Genomic DNA, 14,046 nt, shown 5'->3' with positions numbered 1-14,046 from the left:
GCAGCCTTATTATCACCCCCTCGCATCTGCTGCTTCCGATAAACATTAGAAGGATGGCATAGCATAATCGAATCAAATCTTTATTGCTAGCAATAACGACCAGCAATAAAGAAGCAAAACAAGGAGCACACAGAACATATTATCCTAATGTATATGGTAAAAGGTAAAGGTAAAGGTACCCCTGACCGTTACGTCCAGTTGCCGACGACTCTGGGGTTGCACGCTCATTTCGCTCTATAGGCCAAGGGAGCCGGTGTTTGTTCACAGACAGCTTCCGAGTCATGTGGCCAGCATGACTAAGCCGCTTCTGGTGAAACAGAGCAGCGCACGGAAATGCCGTTTACCTTCCCGCCAGAGCGGTGCCTATTTATCTACTTGCACTACGTGCTTTCAAACTGCTAGGTAGGCAGGAGCTGGGACCGAACAACGGGAGCTCACCCCATTGCGGGGATTCAAACTGCTGAACTTCCAATTGGCAAGCCCTAGGCTCTGTGGTTTAGACCACAGCGCCACCCACGTCCCTAATGTATATGGTAGGATAAAAGAAAACAAAATAAATTTAAATAAAATAAAATAAAATAAAAATGCTGCATAATTAAAAAAAAAAAATGGGCACAAACATTTTAAAACTTGAAGTTGTGTCACAAACTCCAAAGAGGAAAATTGCAAAATGCTTCGGGTCAGTACCTGTTGGGTTTTGCTTGCTGCAGCACAATATTTTGTTAGGAAAACATTCTTTAAGAAACAGATAAAAAGTCCGGCGGCTGACGCCATTATGGGTGGTCGTGGGATGCTTCGGCTGCGAAGCACCCAGTTCATCCCGGGGGTTAGGAGCCCTGCAGCCGCATAGCGGGGCTCCGGTTGGGGTGCGGGAAGAGCGTCCCGCACCCTGGGCTCCCCGGCTGTGCCCGTTGTGGCTCCGAACCCTTCCCCCGCGCCCCCTGTAAAGGGGGAGTGGGGGTGAAGGGACGACGGAGCCGGGCTATAGGGGACATGCCCCAACCGGGATGGAAATGCGGCGACAAAGCCTGTGATGAGCGTCTAAGTTCTACCTGTCATTAAGGAGCTGATAAGAACCCAGAGGCTGTGAGTAATTGATTGACTCTTTGTATTCCTGGAACGATCTGGGGGAAAGAAGAAAGGCAGCCCGCCTCCCTCCCTTCGAGTGGTGAAAGAAATTAACTCTTTAAGTGACTGCTGCTACAACAATCAATAGAAAGTACTTGGAATTTGAAAACTGAGTCTGTTGAGATCTCCCTTCGGGGGTTAACTGGGGAAAAAATATCTCCGCTTGAAGTTTTGGTCTTTATACTCCGGCTTCGGAGAAATGGCGGTGACTTGGTTTGTCGTGGGAAAAAATTGAAACAAAGGAAGGAAGAGACAGGAACTGAAATCTGATACTCACCCTCTCTCTCAAAATGCTGGACTTTGCGCTCGCACTGGTATCGTACTCTGATTTAAAGGATGAGGAAATGCTCACTGTCTTGCAGATGGAATTGCTTAATCGGAAACTACAAGTCTTGAGTGGAATTATTCATAAAAAGGATTTACTTTCCACAGAGGAGGCTTTTCAAAAGTTCTACACAATGGAATCAAGCCTTGGCAAAGAGCTGGGAAAGGCGCTTGAAGGATGGTCTGAAATGGCTGGGCAAATCCGGGAAAAGGAATTTGAAACGGGAAAACTTACAATATCCAGACTCCGAGGTGGCAGCTCGGGGTCAAGGGACATGGAATTAAGATTTTTACAAGAAGAAGGAGAAAAAGAAACGGAGGAGCCCAGAATGCAGATGAGGAACGCCCTGAGGCTCGATGCGGGGTTTGTTGTGGATGCCGCCTGGATCTGCGGACATTCAGAGGAAAACAATTGGAGATTTGGCTTTGGAGAAAGACAGAAAAAGACAATGGATAGAGGGGGAGTGGGTTGAAGTATTAAATGTATAATCTAAATGGTCTGTCATGGTATCCGAAATCGGAGTGTGAAGTCTGTTAATTACAAGTTTATTTTAAATAAGTAAGGAGATATTGAATTTTAAGTTAAAAGCAGCATGATAAAGGACAGAAGAAATAAGTTTAGCTATAAGAATATTTGGCTATGATTTAGGCTATAACGCAAAGACTGAGATAAGTATGTTTTCTTTTTCTTTTTTAAGTAAAGTTAAATCTTTTTATAGAGAAAAGTTGTTAAGGAAATAGTATATTGAATTAAAACCGAAGGTGAAAAGGCGGGGGAAGTCAAACGTCAAGATTTAGAACAAGAATTTTTTTTTTTGTAAGGTTTATAAATAAGAAGAAGAATCCTGACTTTATGTGTATCTGTATTTGTTTTTGTATTTGTAGGTGTGGGGTTGGGTTTGTGTTATATTATGAAAATGCTAATAAAATTTTGTTAAAAAAAATAAAATAAGAAACAGATAAAAGTTCCTGGAAGCTTTAAGAGGGTTCCAGAATCTTCTTTAGTGTGCAGGAGTGGCACTCTAGGCTTGATTGGTGTCAGCTGGAGTTGCAAATAAAGGGAGGAAGTTGCAGGCTGAAATTTCTGCACCAGGAAAGCACACACGCACACACACACACTGTCAGCACACACGCTGACAACACAGTTGGAAGTTAGACAATGTGTGCTGCTGATACTGTGTGTTTCGCTGTGTCGGGATTGTTAATTACTGGACTGAGATTATACCGTACTGGAGAGATAAAGAAGGAAAGTAAATAGTATATAATAGTAACAGAAATACTTGTGCAACCAGTCAAGTAATAAGGATTAAGGCAGCTCTTGACTGTGAATTTGACTATGACTCCTGTTCTTGTCCTCTGCCTCTGGGGAAAACTCTGCTACAAACAGTAAGAAGTGGTTTTACCGAGGTGCAAGAAAGCGCAGCAGAAGTGTCTGGGCGGTAACCTCTAATATATTTGGCCACACTGAGAGTGACAGATGCATATTGCCAGTTACAGGTGGGTAGCCGTGTTGGTCTGCCATAGTCGAAACAAAATAGAAAATTCTTTCCAGGAGCACCTTAGAGACCAACTGAGTTTGTTCTTGGTATGAGCTTTCGTGTGTATGCACACTTCTTCATGTGCATGCACACTTCTTCTTTCGTGTGTATGCACATGAAAGCTCATACCAAGAACAAACTCAGTTGGTCTCTAAGGTGCTACTGGAAAGAATTTTCTATTTTGTTTCGACTAGATGCATATTGGTCTGAGAAGAGACAAAATGTATCTGTTTGTCCTGGTAGATTTAAAAAGAGAGTATCATTTAGCACTCTCTCACAATCACATGTGCGCACACACACATACTGCGGATGGGGATGACTGAATAAAACATGAAACATGAAACTGCGCAAAAGAAGAAGATAGCAGCTGGCATTTGGTTACCCTATGGATTCATGGATGAACTAAATGTTGAACCAGGCATGGTGGCAGCTGGTCAGGCCCAAACTTGGGAATGTTGCAACTCATCCGGCCTCTAAGCCACTCATGCCTCACCTTCCCTCTGCTCAATGCTCACCCCTTTCTTCAGCATCCAGATGTCTCACATTTGTGGAGACAAAAAGGAAAACAAACACAGGCAGAAGCCTCTCAAAGTCTGGTGCTGCACACATGGATGTCATGATAATAAAACGGGTTTCATCCTGTTCAACGGTACCTCTGCTTCTATCCCAGACCCATCTTATGTCCACTTCTATCTAATTTTAAATTTTGCTGGGGAAATACTGTTGGGTAAGAGGGACCCTGCAGAAAAATGTTGCACCAGGTTCCATCTAGCCAGCCACAAGCTCTTCCAGGATATTCCATCCCATACACAAAGACCGTTTCCCATCATCCGCCCCCTCCCGCCTCAGAATCCTGCAGCCACTGAGCACGCTCAGTTGTCATGTGCCGTTCTGGCGCCGGATCCTGCAGAGTAAGGCTGAGCAGGAGATGCAGAACCAGAGAGCTCTGAGTGAAGCACTGGGGGTTAGAAGATTAGAATTAGAATTAGAAACAATTAACTTACTTTTCTCTGATGAAAGGTGTGTCTTAGTTTGCCCCCTCACCAGCCTGCACGTCGAGCCATCTCCTGCGCAGACCCCACAGTTGTCCTCTTTGGCGTTACTCCCGAGTTGCCGATCACAGCCAACCGCCTGCCAATGTCAACAGGACAGTCAGAAAAAAAAGGGCAAAGTTGTTACAGGCCTTTCTTCAGTTTCTTTAAATAATAATAATAATGTTATCTTACTGAAAAATTGAAATTGCGGTATTAAAAAAAAGAAGACTCAGATTTGCATGTGTGTGTGTGTAAGCACGTACTATATCTAACCACAAAAGCAAATAACAGCACTTCACACAAGCCTGCACACACACACACAGCCTTTCTGCCATGGCACTCAAGGCAGTTTACAATTTTAAACTATTAAAAGAAGTGATATACAGTAAAATGTAAGATGGGTAGAGGGAGGATGGGACAGTCTAGCAGGAGAAGGCCTTGATGTTGTTTTCTCCTGCTTCACTTGTTCTCTGGTCGAACCAGGGTCTTCTTCTCCGTCCCAAACAAACAAACAAACAAACAAACAAACAAACAAACAAACGTGTGTTCGTGTGAAATAACTGTTTTAATTTAAACAGAAATCCCAGACTACTCGCCATAACAGGCAAGGCAGTGAGAAGGTCTACTCATTTTAATTCTCATGTGCTAACTGCAGATGGGAAACTTCAGAAGTCTTTGCCCCTCTCTTATTAGCCCTCTGTATCTTTCTGCTGGACTTTAGACAGTAGAAAAAACAACAGACAGTCACGGTATCTGTACCAAGATAAAATACAAAACCGTGTATATCACTGGATAGAAATGTTAATGTTAATGACCTTGACGAAACTGCTGGTGAAACGGCAAGATTTGAAGCTGGCCACCCGTCAGGAGGACATACCCACATGTTTGAGTGACTTTGTGTAACCTTCTCCAACATTGGGAGGATGAACCAATGTGTCTTATAGACTTTTGCATAGCCATCTTTAACATTATATTGCACTTTGTATATTGCACTTTGAATCAGCACTTTGATGTTTTAAAGTATATATAGGCTTTGCCTCTGAGGAAATATCTATGAATGCTTTTTGTATGATGATATTGTCAGTTTAGTTCTATCCAGGGATATACACGGTTTTGTATTTTATCTTGGGACTTTAGACAGAGCAGGCCTTCGAAAACAGAACTGCCCTCTGACAGCCTTCAAGCCATTTGGCATATAAATGATATATATATAAATAAACAATAAAAATAATACTGTATGCTATGTAACGTGGCTACTCTCTAGGTTTCGTCCTCATTCGTTCAAAAGTGCGTCTTGATTCTGACATCTGGGGTGTGTGTGTGTGTGTGTGTGTGTGTGTGTGTAGGCTTTAAAACAACTATTCTCATCATAGCAGTCAAACCTATTTTGGTATTCCTGTCTCAGAAATATGGGGATTCCTCGTAAGCGGAATGCTATTCCCTCCAATGTAACTCTGAAGATATCTGTAACTCTGTTGTTTAGAGTTGCCTTTCATCACTTACTAACTTCAGAGGCAAGAAAAGCATTACAATAACCTCAGTTCCCCATCCAAGCAGAATCCTGGCTTCAGATCAAGAATTAAGAACCTTTGGCTGGCTGCAAATCACAGTCCCATCACATACTCCCTTCCGTGGTACCAGTTTATTCAGTAACTTTACCTTTTTGGAAAACATGAGTGTACCAATTATTTTAAATTGAATTTTACTGAACTTTTTTCAAACACCACAAACTAATTATATAAACAAAGCACAGCATGGCGGGGGGCGGGGGGGAGAGAGAGATCATTTGCTAGATGTGTGGGCCATTAAAATGCTTTTCTGAGCAGTTGTTAGTATCTCATTTTTGTATGATCTTGCTAGTGAATCCCAATCTCCCTTGCTAACCATCCAGAAATGTATTTGTTCAGCCTACAAGGCCATTAACAGTGTCAAACACAAATTAAAAGTACACATGATACAATCACCGTAAAATGAAATTTTCATCAGGAAAACTTTTAATGGCATATCGATAAGCATGAATTCTTTTTACAAATCATGACTTTTTTTTGTTTTGCAAACATTTTTCTTCAGCTTGCCTGCTGCCACATTTTGCAGCTCTGCTTGGGTAAAATGGTGTGCAGCTAAGCTTGGATATAAGATGAATCTGAAGAAGTGTGCATGCACACGAAAGCTCATACCAAGAACAAACTTAGTTGGTCTCTAAGGTGCTACTGGAAGGAATTTTTTTATTTATTTTGTTTTGACTATGGCAGTCCAACACGGCTACCTACCTTTAACTCATACATAAGATGTGCAACCATTCTTCTGATTTATCTTAGGGAGTAAAAGCCTTTGATTTTCAATGGGGGAAATTATAAACAATTAAGCTTGTGATGGATAACATTCTACATAAAATGCAGAGCTACTGAGCTGCATCCAGCGTTCTCTGTTGGACTGGGGAGTTTTAATGGTGCACATAATTTCATTTATAAAGCACCTCCTACGAAGAACCTCGAAGAGATTTCACAACGCAATTCAAAGCCAGTGCTATTTTTCTTTAAAAGAAAAAAAGAGGTGCTGGAACACACCATGATCGCCCCCCCCCTCTTATAATGGCAATGGCGCCCACCTGAGAGAAGAAGAAGAAGAGTTTGGATCTGATATCCCGCTTTTCACTACCCGAAGGAGTCTCAAAGCGGCTCACATTCTCCTTTCCCTTTCCTCCCCCACAACAAACACTCTGTGAGGTGAGTGGGGCTGAGAGACTTCAGAGAAGTGTGACTAGCCCAAGGTCACCCAGCAGCTGCATGTGGAGGAGTGGAGACACGAACCCGGTTCCCCAGATAACGAGTCTACCGCTCTTAACCACTACACCACACTGGTGCCGGAACTGAGTTCCAGTGAGTTCCAGCTGAAGAAAAAGCCCTGCACAAACCATATACATTGGTACCTTGGGTTAAGAACTTAATTCGTTCCGGAGGTCTTAACCTGAGGTACCACTTTAGCTAATGGGGCCTCCCACTGCCACCGTGTGATTTCTGTTCTCATCCTGAAACAAAGTTCTTAACCTGAGGTACTGTTTCTGGGTTAGCGGAGTCTGTAACCTGTAACCTGAGGTACCACTGTACAAGACAGGTGCACACATACTAACCAATTAAAATTCCAAACCCAATTATTATACTAACCTTTTAGATCTGCAATGTTCTTTCCCCTAAAAAGGTACCAAATCTCAGATACACACTGCCCTTGACACGTCTCATGACTCAGAGTAATGAGGAGCACGTCAATGCATTGACAAAGGAATGAACAAGACTGTGAAGTCTAAGAGCCATGCGGAAAGGGGCAGTGTTCAGCCAGAGATCCACCGGGTCACCATGAGCATATCTCACTGGCTCAGTGCCTTCCTGACAATACAACTTAACCAAGTTGAAGGTTCAGAGTGCTTCACGTACATTGTTGTTGTTCAATCGTTCAGTCATGTCCGACTCTTCATGACCCCATGGACCAGAGCACGCCAGGCACGCCTATCTTTCACTTCCTCCCACAGTTTGGCCAAACTCATTCTAGTCGCTTCAAGAACACTGTCCAACCATCTCATCCTCTGTTGTCCTCTTCTCCTTGTGCCCTCCATCTTTCCCAACATCAGGGTCTTTTCCAGGGAGTCTTCTTGTCTCATGAGGTGGCCAAAGTACTGGAGCCTCAACTTCAGGATCTGTCCTTCCAGTGAGCACTCAGGGCTGATTTGCTTCACGTACATAATCTGAGTCATTACAGCCATTCTATAAAGTAGGCCACTGTTAGGTTTCCTCAGGTGGCAGGCTGATGTCAGGGAAACAATGACTGGTCTATGGCCACCTATTGAGATTTGAACTGCAGAGCTGTTGGCTCATAGCACACATACTTTACCCTCCACGCTACACCAGTATACATGACATTAAAGCGGCAGCATTGCTAGCCTGGCGCTGTCCATCGAAACACCAGTACTGGACAAAAACAACCCTACTATATTTCAGCAAAGCCTAGGTTCATTCTGTTCCCACTTAAGTCAATGGGAGCCTTGCCATCAATTTAGCGACAGCAAGATTGGCAAGAAGAAAACAGACTCTTAAGCCTAAACAGCCTGCAGTGACAGACTGTGTGTTACCGCAACAATGCAGCCTTGCAGTGTGTGGCACAAAGCACAACAATTATGGGAACACAGCATTTCCCTTCCCCGTTCCACAGCATCTTGGAAAGGTTTTTCTGTGCACACATGACATTCATTACCGGAGGACGAGCGAATGAATATTCACAGCAAAGGGAGAGGCCACCAACATTCCAATATGGAATTTCCACACTTCCTTGAAAAGCGAAACCTCCCATTGCTTAGGCCAAGGTTGGACTTGCTCCGTAGGAGTTTTATCGCAGCTTTTGCCTGTTTCGTTATCAAGGAGCGGCCTATGAATTTCAGGTTGACAGAAAGGTAAGCAAGCACACTTTAGTGACAAACTATAGGATTCTGCTAGATGAGGAATTCTGAATAACTCCAAAGTCTGCAAAGTTCTAGATATTCCACAATTAATTGTCTCACAGCCAGTTTCCTTCATCGCTCGCTTTCTTTCCTTTGAACTTGCGAATGGGCTCTGAAATATTTCTATGAAATGAGTTGTGCAATTAGTTGCGTGCTCAGCAAAGGAACCTGCAGATTCTTGTTTTTGAAAATAAAAATGCTCCTTTCAAACCGATCACTTTCTGCATGATGCATAGTGGCTGGATTATGTTTAGTCCCAAGATTCTTTGGAGGACGCCTATATAAAACCTTTCTTCTGGGGGCCTTCTCACGCATTCTGAGAGTGTTTTTCAAGGAGTCTGGAAAGTCTGCTGCCAAAGAGATAAACATCTGCAAAGAGGGATTCAAAAAATCACTTTCCTACTTTTCTGCTAGGAGAAGAAGCACAGCACTTTCCCACTTGGAAAAACAGCTTTCCCAGGGTATCAGAATTACTTTCTTCTTAAACTAGCTACAAAACATCCAAAGGAGGAGGAGGAGAAGGTGCATTTCTTGGGGGCTGTGTTTGCAGTGGAAGAGCTACAGAACAAGGTGTGACGGAGATCCTTGACAAAGTGACCTCTGGTGCCCCCCTGCCTCTCACTGGGCCCTCGTGAGCTTACCTGATTTAGGCCTAGTCGACCATAGGCAGTGCCCTGGGGATAGAGGGGATATGATGCCCTCTTGCCATTGGGCAGCTTCTGGCCAGTCGTCAAGGATCGCCCCATGTTGAATGCATTGCAGTAATCTATCCAGGAGATTATTACAGCATAGATCAGGCTTCCTCAAACTCGGCCCTCCAGATGTTTTGAGACTACAATTCCCATCATCCCTGACCACTGGTCCTGCTAGCTAGGGATCATGGGAGTTGTTGGCCAAAAAACATCTGGAGTTTGAGGAAGCCTGGCATAAATCACTGAGGCCAAGAGAAGGACTGCAGTTAACCAGCAGTATCCTAACTTAGGAAATTAGCCACTTCCCAATCCACAAGTGACCACACACTAACTGAGATACTAACAAATTTCCCAATGCTAACGTTATTCACAGGTCCACTTCCTTCCTTCCTTCCTTCTTACTGTAAAGATAACCAGAAAAGGGTCTTAGAACTTTGAGTATTAAGACAAAGTGCTGGTGAACCTTTTCTAAAGTGTTCAGACACATCCCTTTTCCATTAAAAAATGGGGCTGATGGGAGATGTAGTCCAGCAACATCTGGAGGACAAAGCCTCCACACCCCTGATCTTCAAGGAAGCAACCATAGTGGATTGCTTATCTCTGCAGGACAAGACATTAGGACGAGGCTGCAGTCCAGGATCTGGCTGACTCCCCCCCCCCTTTTTATTTTTACCTCCTAAAGATAATATTAGCATGTGAAAGAAACAACTGGAGATTGAATGTTTCCCACAAATACCACTAACAGAGTGCATTATACAGAGCGATGTAATCCTACCCTTTTGAGTGCGAGGAAAATGTTAAGCTTTGTTTATCTACACCGAATTCCAAAATACTGGCTTAAGCTTTGCACAATGCTCCCTTCGTGTGCCGTATCTGAGTAACTTATTCATTGTACTGATTAATGTAAGCGGCTGTGCCAGAGATCCTGGGAAGCTGCTAATTACGGGCCAAACTCAGGGAAAGGGTTGGTATTATAAGTTATGGCGAGGAAGCCAAGCTCAGGCAACAAATCTGGGGTACTGCAAAGGGCAGCAAATTCTTCACATTTATATGCATTATCATCTTTATTTACATTTTATTAATTTTAGCAGTAAGTGAAAATATATTTTAAACGGCTGATCCTAAGTATCTTAATGTATACATGTGTTTGTACACACACACACAAACACACACACACACTTAATTTTCCAACCTGTTTCTCTCTCCTTCAGTGCAGCACTTTAAATCTTCCCTAAACCACCCAATAAAAAAATTATGGTGGTTTTATTTTTTAACAATAAAGGGACTTTACACATTCAGCCACCATTCATCCCTCCACGCATGCAATGAAAAGATAACCATTAAATAAGCAGGTAAGTCTGAATGAATGGAGGGGGAGAAGCAAGAGGGGAAAGATAAAGAAGGAAAACACAGGAGAAAAATAGGCAGGGGGAGCACAATTCAAAGTGCTGGTGCTGACCTTTAAAGCCCTCAACGGCCTCAGCCCAGTATACCTAAAGGAGCCTCTCCACCCCCATCGTTCAGCCCGGACACTGAGGTCCAGCCTTCTGGTGGTTCCCTCCCTGTGAGAAGTGAGGCTACAGGGAACCAGGCAGAGGGCCTTCACAGTAGTGGCGCCCACCCTGTGGAACGCCCTCCCACCAGATGTCAAGGAAATTATCTGACTTTTAGAAGACATCTGAAGGCAGCCCTGTTTAGGGAAGTTTTTAATGTTTGAAGTTTTATTCTGTTTTAAGTGTTCTATTGGGAGCCCCCCAGAGATGGGTGGGGTATAAATAATAAAAAAAATTAAAAAAAATACTACTACTACTACTACTAATAATAATAATAATCATCATCATCATCAATAAAGCCATCTTTTCACAGTGCTTGTATCTGCATATATTTCCACATCCTGGCAAGACATCCCTGTTGTTTTTTTTGGCAAACACAATTGGGCCTTGGGGATAACACAATGCTGCACACAGAGGTGCAAGGAAAGGGCCGTAGTTCAACGGTAGAGAGTCTGAGTTTCAATCAGAAGCTCCCAAGTTCAATCCCCAGCATCTGCAGGTCGAGCTGGGAATGCCCCGTCTGAAACCTGGGAGAGCTGCTGCCAGTCAGTGTTAACGACGCTGAGCTAGATGGGCAGCTGCTCTGACTCTGAGTAAGGCCAGCTTCCTATGTTCCTGTCTGCTTTCTTTATAAGGCTTTTTCTGTGCTGCATGACATTGTTTTGTTGCGGGAAGCCCAATTAAAATGTGGACAGCTTTTAAAACATGTGTGCTGTTGGCATGCAGCATTTTTCTTTATCATGCAGGGTCGCTCCACACATCAATGCTGTAAGTTGCAGTTTCCCTGTTAATCATGCTTCCTTGAACAGGTGTTTTGTAACTGGACTTAAATTTGAAATGTCTTATTTTGGTATTTTTGTAATCCTCTGTCAGTGCTTTGAAGTCAGGTTGTAAACCCCTCTGAGATATGTACAGAAATGAGTTGAACCAATAATAAATGCGCTGGAAGTGAACAGTGATTAAAAGCCCCCCTTTTGGCACTGGGTGAGCCTGGATGAATGCATGTGAACCTGAGCATACAATTGTATGCAAATAGACTTTCTTGTGATCCCCTCTTTTTCTTCTTTACCTTAAAGGGTGTATACACATGCAGGTAAATGCAATCTTATCCAACAACTCACAGGTGGATCCAGAAACACTGAACTGGTATTTGCAACTTCTTCTTCTTCTAGATTCACTGCTGAGATCACTGCGTGCATGTGTGGTTGGAGAAGACACAGAAGAAAAGAACCCTTCAACTCCAGAGATGGAGTTAATGAACGCTCAGAATTTAAGTGATGGACAGGGCACAGCTGCTAATAGTATTACAAAAGAGTCCGGGGCCTGTCCCTCTCTCTGCCAAGCTGGGGCAAGAGCACATGAGATCTCAGGTGCCCACACAGGGTCTGTGTCCTTTGGAGAATGGAAGACACGGCGGAGACTGTCATGCTTTAAGAAATATGGTTCCGTTCACATATTTACACCTTCTGTCTGCATGGAAGGGGTCCAGATCTTACAACATGGCCCAAAGCATTGCAAGCAGTCCTTCCTTCTCCCTAGTCAAGATGGATCTCAGCTTTCTTCCTCCTCCATCTTCCCAGAAGCCCCTTGCCCTCCCCCAGAGCAGTTACCCTGGCAATCTTCCAAATCTCCAGTCTGTGGTCACACCTGGTGCAAGAAATTCCCGTTGTCTTGTTAATGACCCACAATGGCTCTCTTAACAGCCCTAGTCCGGCCAAGCTACCCAGAAATTTCTTTGCAAGTAAGCATTTTTTAATGTTAGTGTTTAGAGGGACACCCCCTCCCCCAGTTCTGTAACAAGAGTTTCATGGATCAGATGGCCCCCAAGATACATCATCGTTACTTGTTTTTCCCCCAGATCATTATGTCATGCCCAGCCCAGATCACACGCCAGGCATGGAAGCCTTGGAGGACAAACTGGACACCCCACAGGTCAACGACCTTGAGGAGCAGGTGGAGCACCCTGAGTCCACTGCTCAGGATCCTACTGAAGAATGCTGAGGGAGCTCTGGAATACCCAAGGGAGGACCTCTGGAAATGTCAGAGGAGGTGGAGCCTCTCTTCCAGACCTCAAGAGCACCAGGGTAAAAAGCTCTGGGTCCAGGTCAAAGAGTGATGGCACTGTATGCATGTATGGCAGGGTTTCCCAAACTTGGGTCTCCAGCAGTTTTTGGACTACAATTCCCATCATCCTTGACCACCGGTGCTGCTAGCTAGGGATGGTGGAAGTTGTAATCCAAAATCAGCTGGAGACCCATGTTTGGGAACCCTTGATCTATCGGCTCAGAGTTGGGGGGCTACTTGTGAGTAAGGATTCTATTCACAAGTAAAAAAACCCTTCAAGGACAGCAGCAGTGGATAAGGTTGTGGATTAGGAATCCAGGGTACATAAAGGCTCCTTCTTGAGCTTTCTAGTTGCTGGAAACATCACAGATCTTGGGCTTCTTGTTACCTTGTTCCTTGTTCCCAACTCGTTCCTTGACCTTATTTCTGGATCCTGGTTTAACCTTCACACATCCCCTGTGTTTGACCTTGGTTTGTTTGGACTGCACTGCACCGCCAACCCTGTCTCTACTAGTAAGTATTTTGGCGAGAAGCAGAAATTTCTGGGACTGTGACAGCCCCGGAGACACACACACACACCCCACAGAGTGTGACAATAACTTGTATAAGTCTTGCAAATTTGGGACGACAACTAACATCACAGGCCCTTTTACCTGACAAGGCCACTCTTCTCTTTGAAACAGTGGAGGAACTGCGGTCAACCTTTGAGAGGAAAAAAAAAACTACCCATAATGACAGAGCATATACCACTGGAAAAGCACATTGCTATTACCATTTGGAGGCTGACCAACATGGCACTTTACAAAACTGTAGTTGATCAATTTGTGGCTAGAAGATCCACAGTACTGAGGTCTGTCTGGCCAGGACCAAGTGCATTTGAATCATACTGTCAGAATTGGGGATGATGGAGAGGTGTGGTTTATTAGCATTTGGCGTGCTGTATTTATACCACAGCTATAAATACGCATCATTTTTTTTTCATTTTTCTTTCAGATAATACATAGATTTGGGAAGCTTGGATTCACTCATTGCATGGGGGTAGGAGGTGATGAGGACACACCTGACCATATTGCTTCCTATTAGGGGGAGGGCAAAGGCTTTGTGGCACTGAAAACACTACTATTCATTGCTCCAGCACAATGGACCATGCTGGCTGTTTTATAGATAGGTGTCATGATTTTCAACACTCCATCGTAAAAGAAGAAGAAGAAGAAGAAGAAGAGG

General features: G+C 43.8%; 1 protein-coding gene across 2 annotated transcripts in view; it reads right to left on the bottom strand.

Annotated features, from left to right (window-relative positions):
• ADAMTSL3 (ADAMTS like 3) overlaps positions 1–14,046 on the bottom strand; it is a 267,862-nt gene that overhangs the window by 121,051 nt on the left and 132,765 nt on the right. For both annotated transcript variants that reach the window (XM_033166904.1, XM_033166905.1), the window contains exon 7: positions 3,995–4,121. In XM_033166904.1, the coding sequence (XP_033022795.1) occupies positions 3,995–4,121 (127 nt within the window). The remainder of the gene's footprint in view (positions 1–3,994; positions 4,122–14,046) is intronic.

This window comes from Lacerta agilis, chromosome 13, assembly GCF_009819535.1.
Source record: "Lacerta agilis isolate rLacAgi1 chromosome 13, rLacAgi1.pri, whole genome shotgun sequence".
Taxonomy (NCBI): Eukaryota; Metazoa; Chordata; class Lepidosauria; order Squamata; family Lacertidae; genus Lacerta; species Lacerta agilis.
This window is presented reverse-complemented; position numbering and strand designations above follow the sequence as displayed.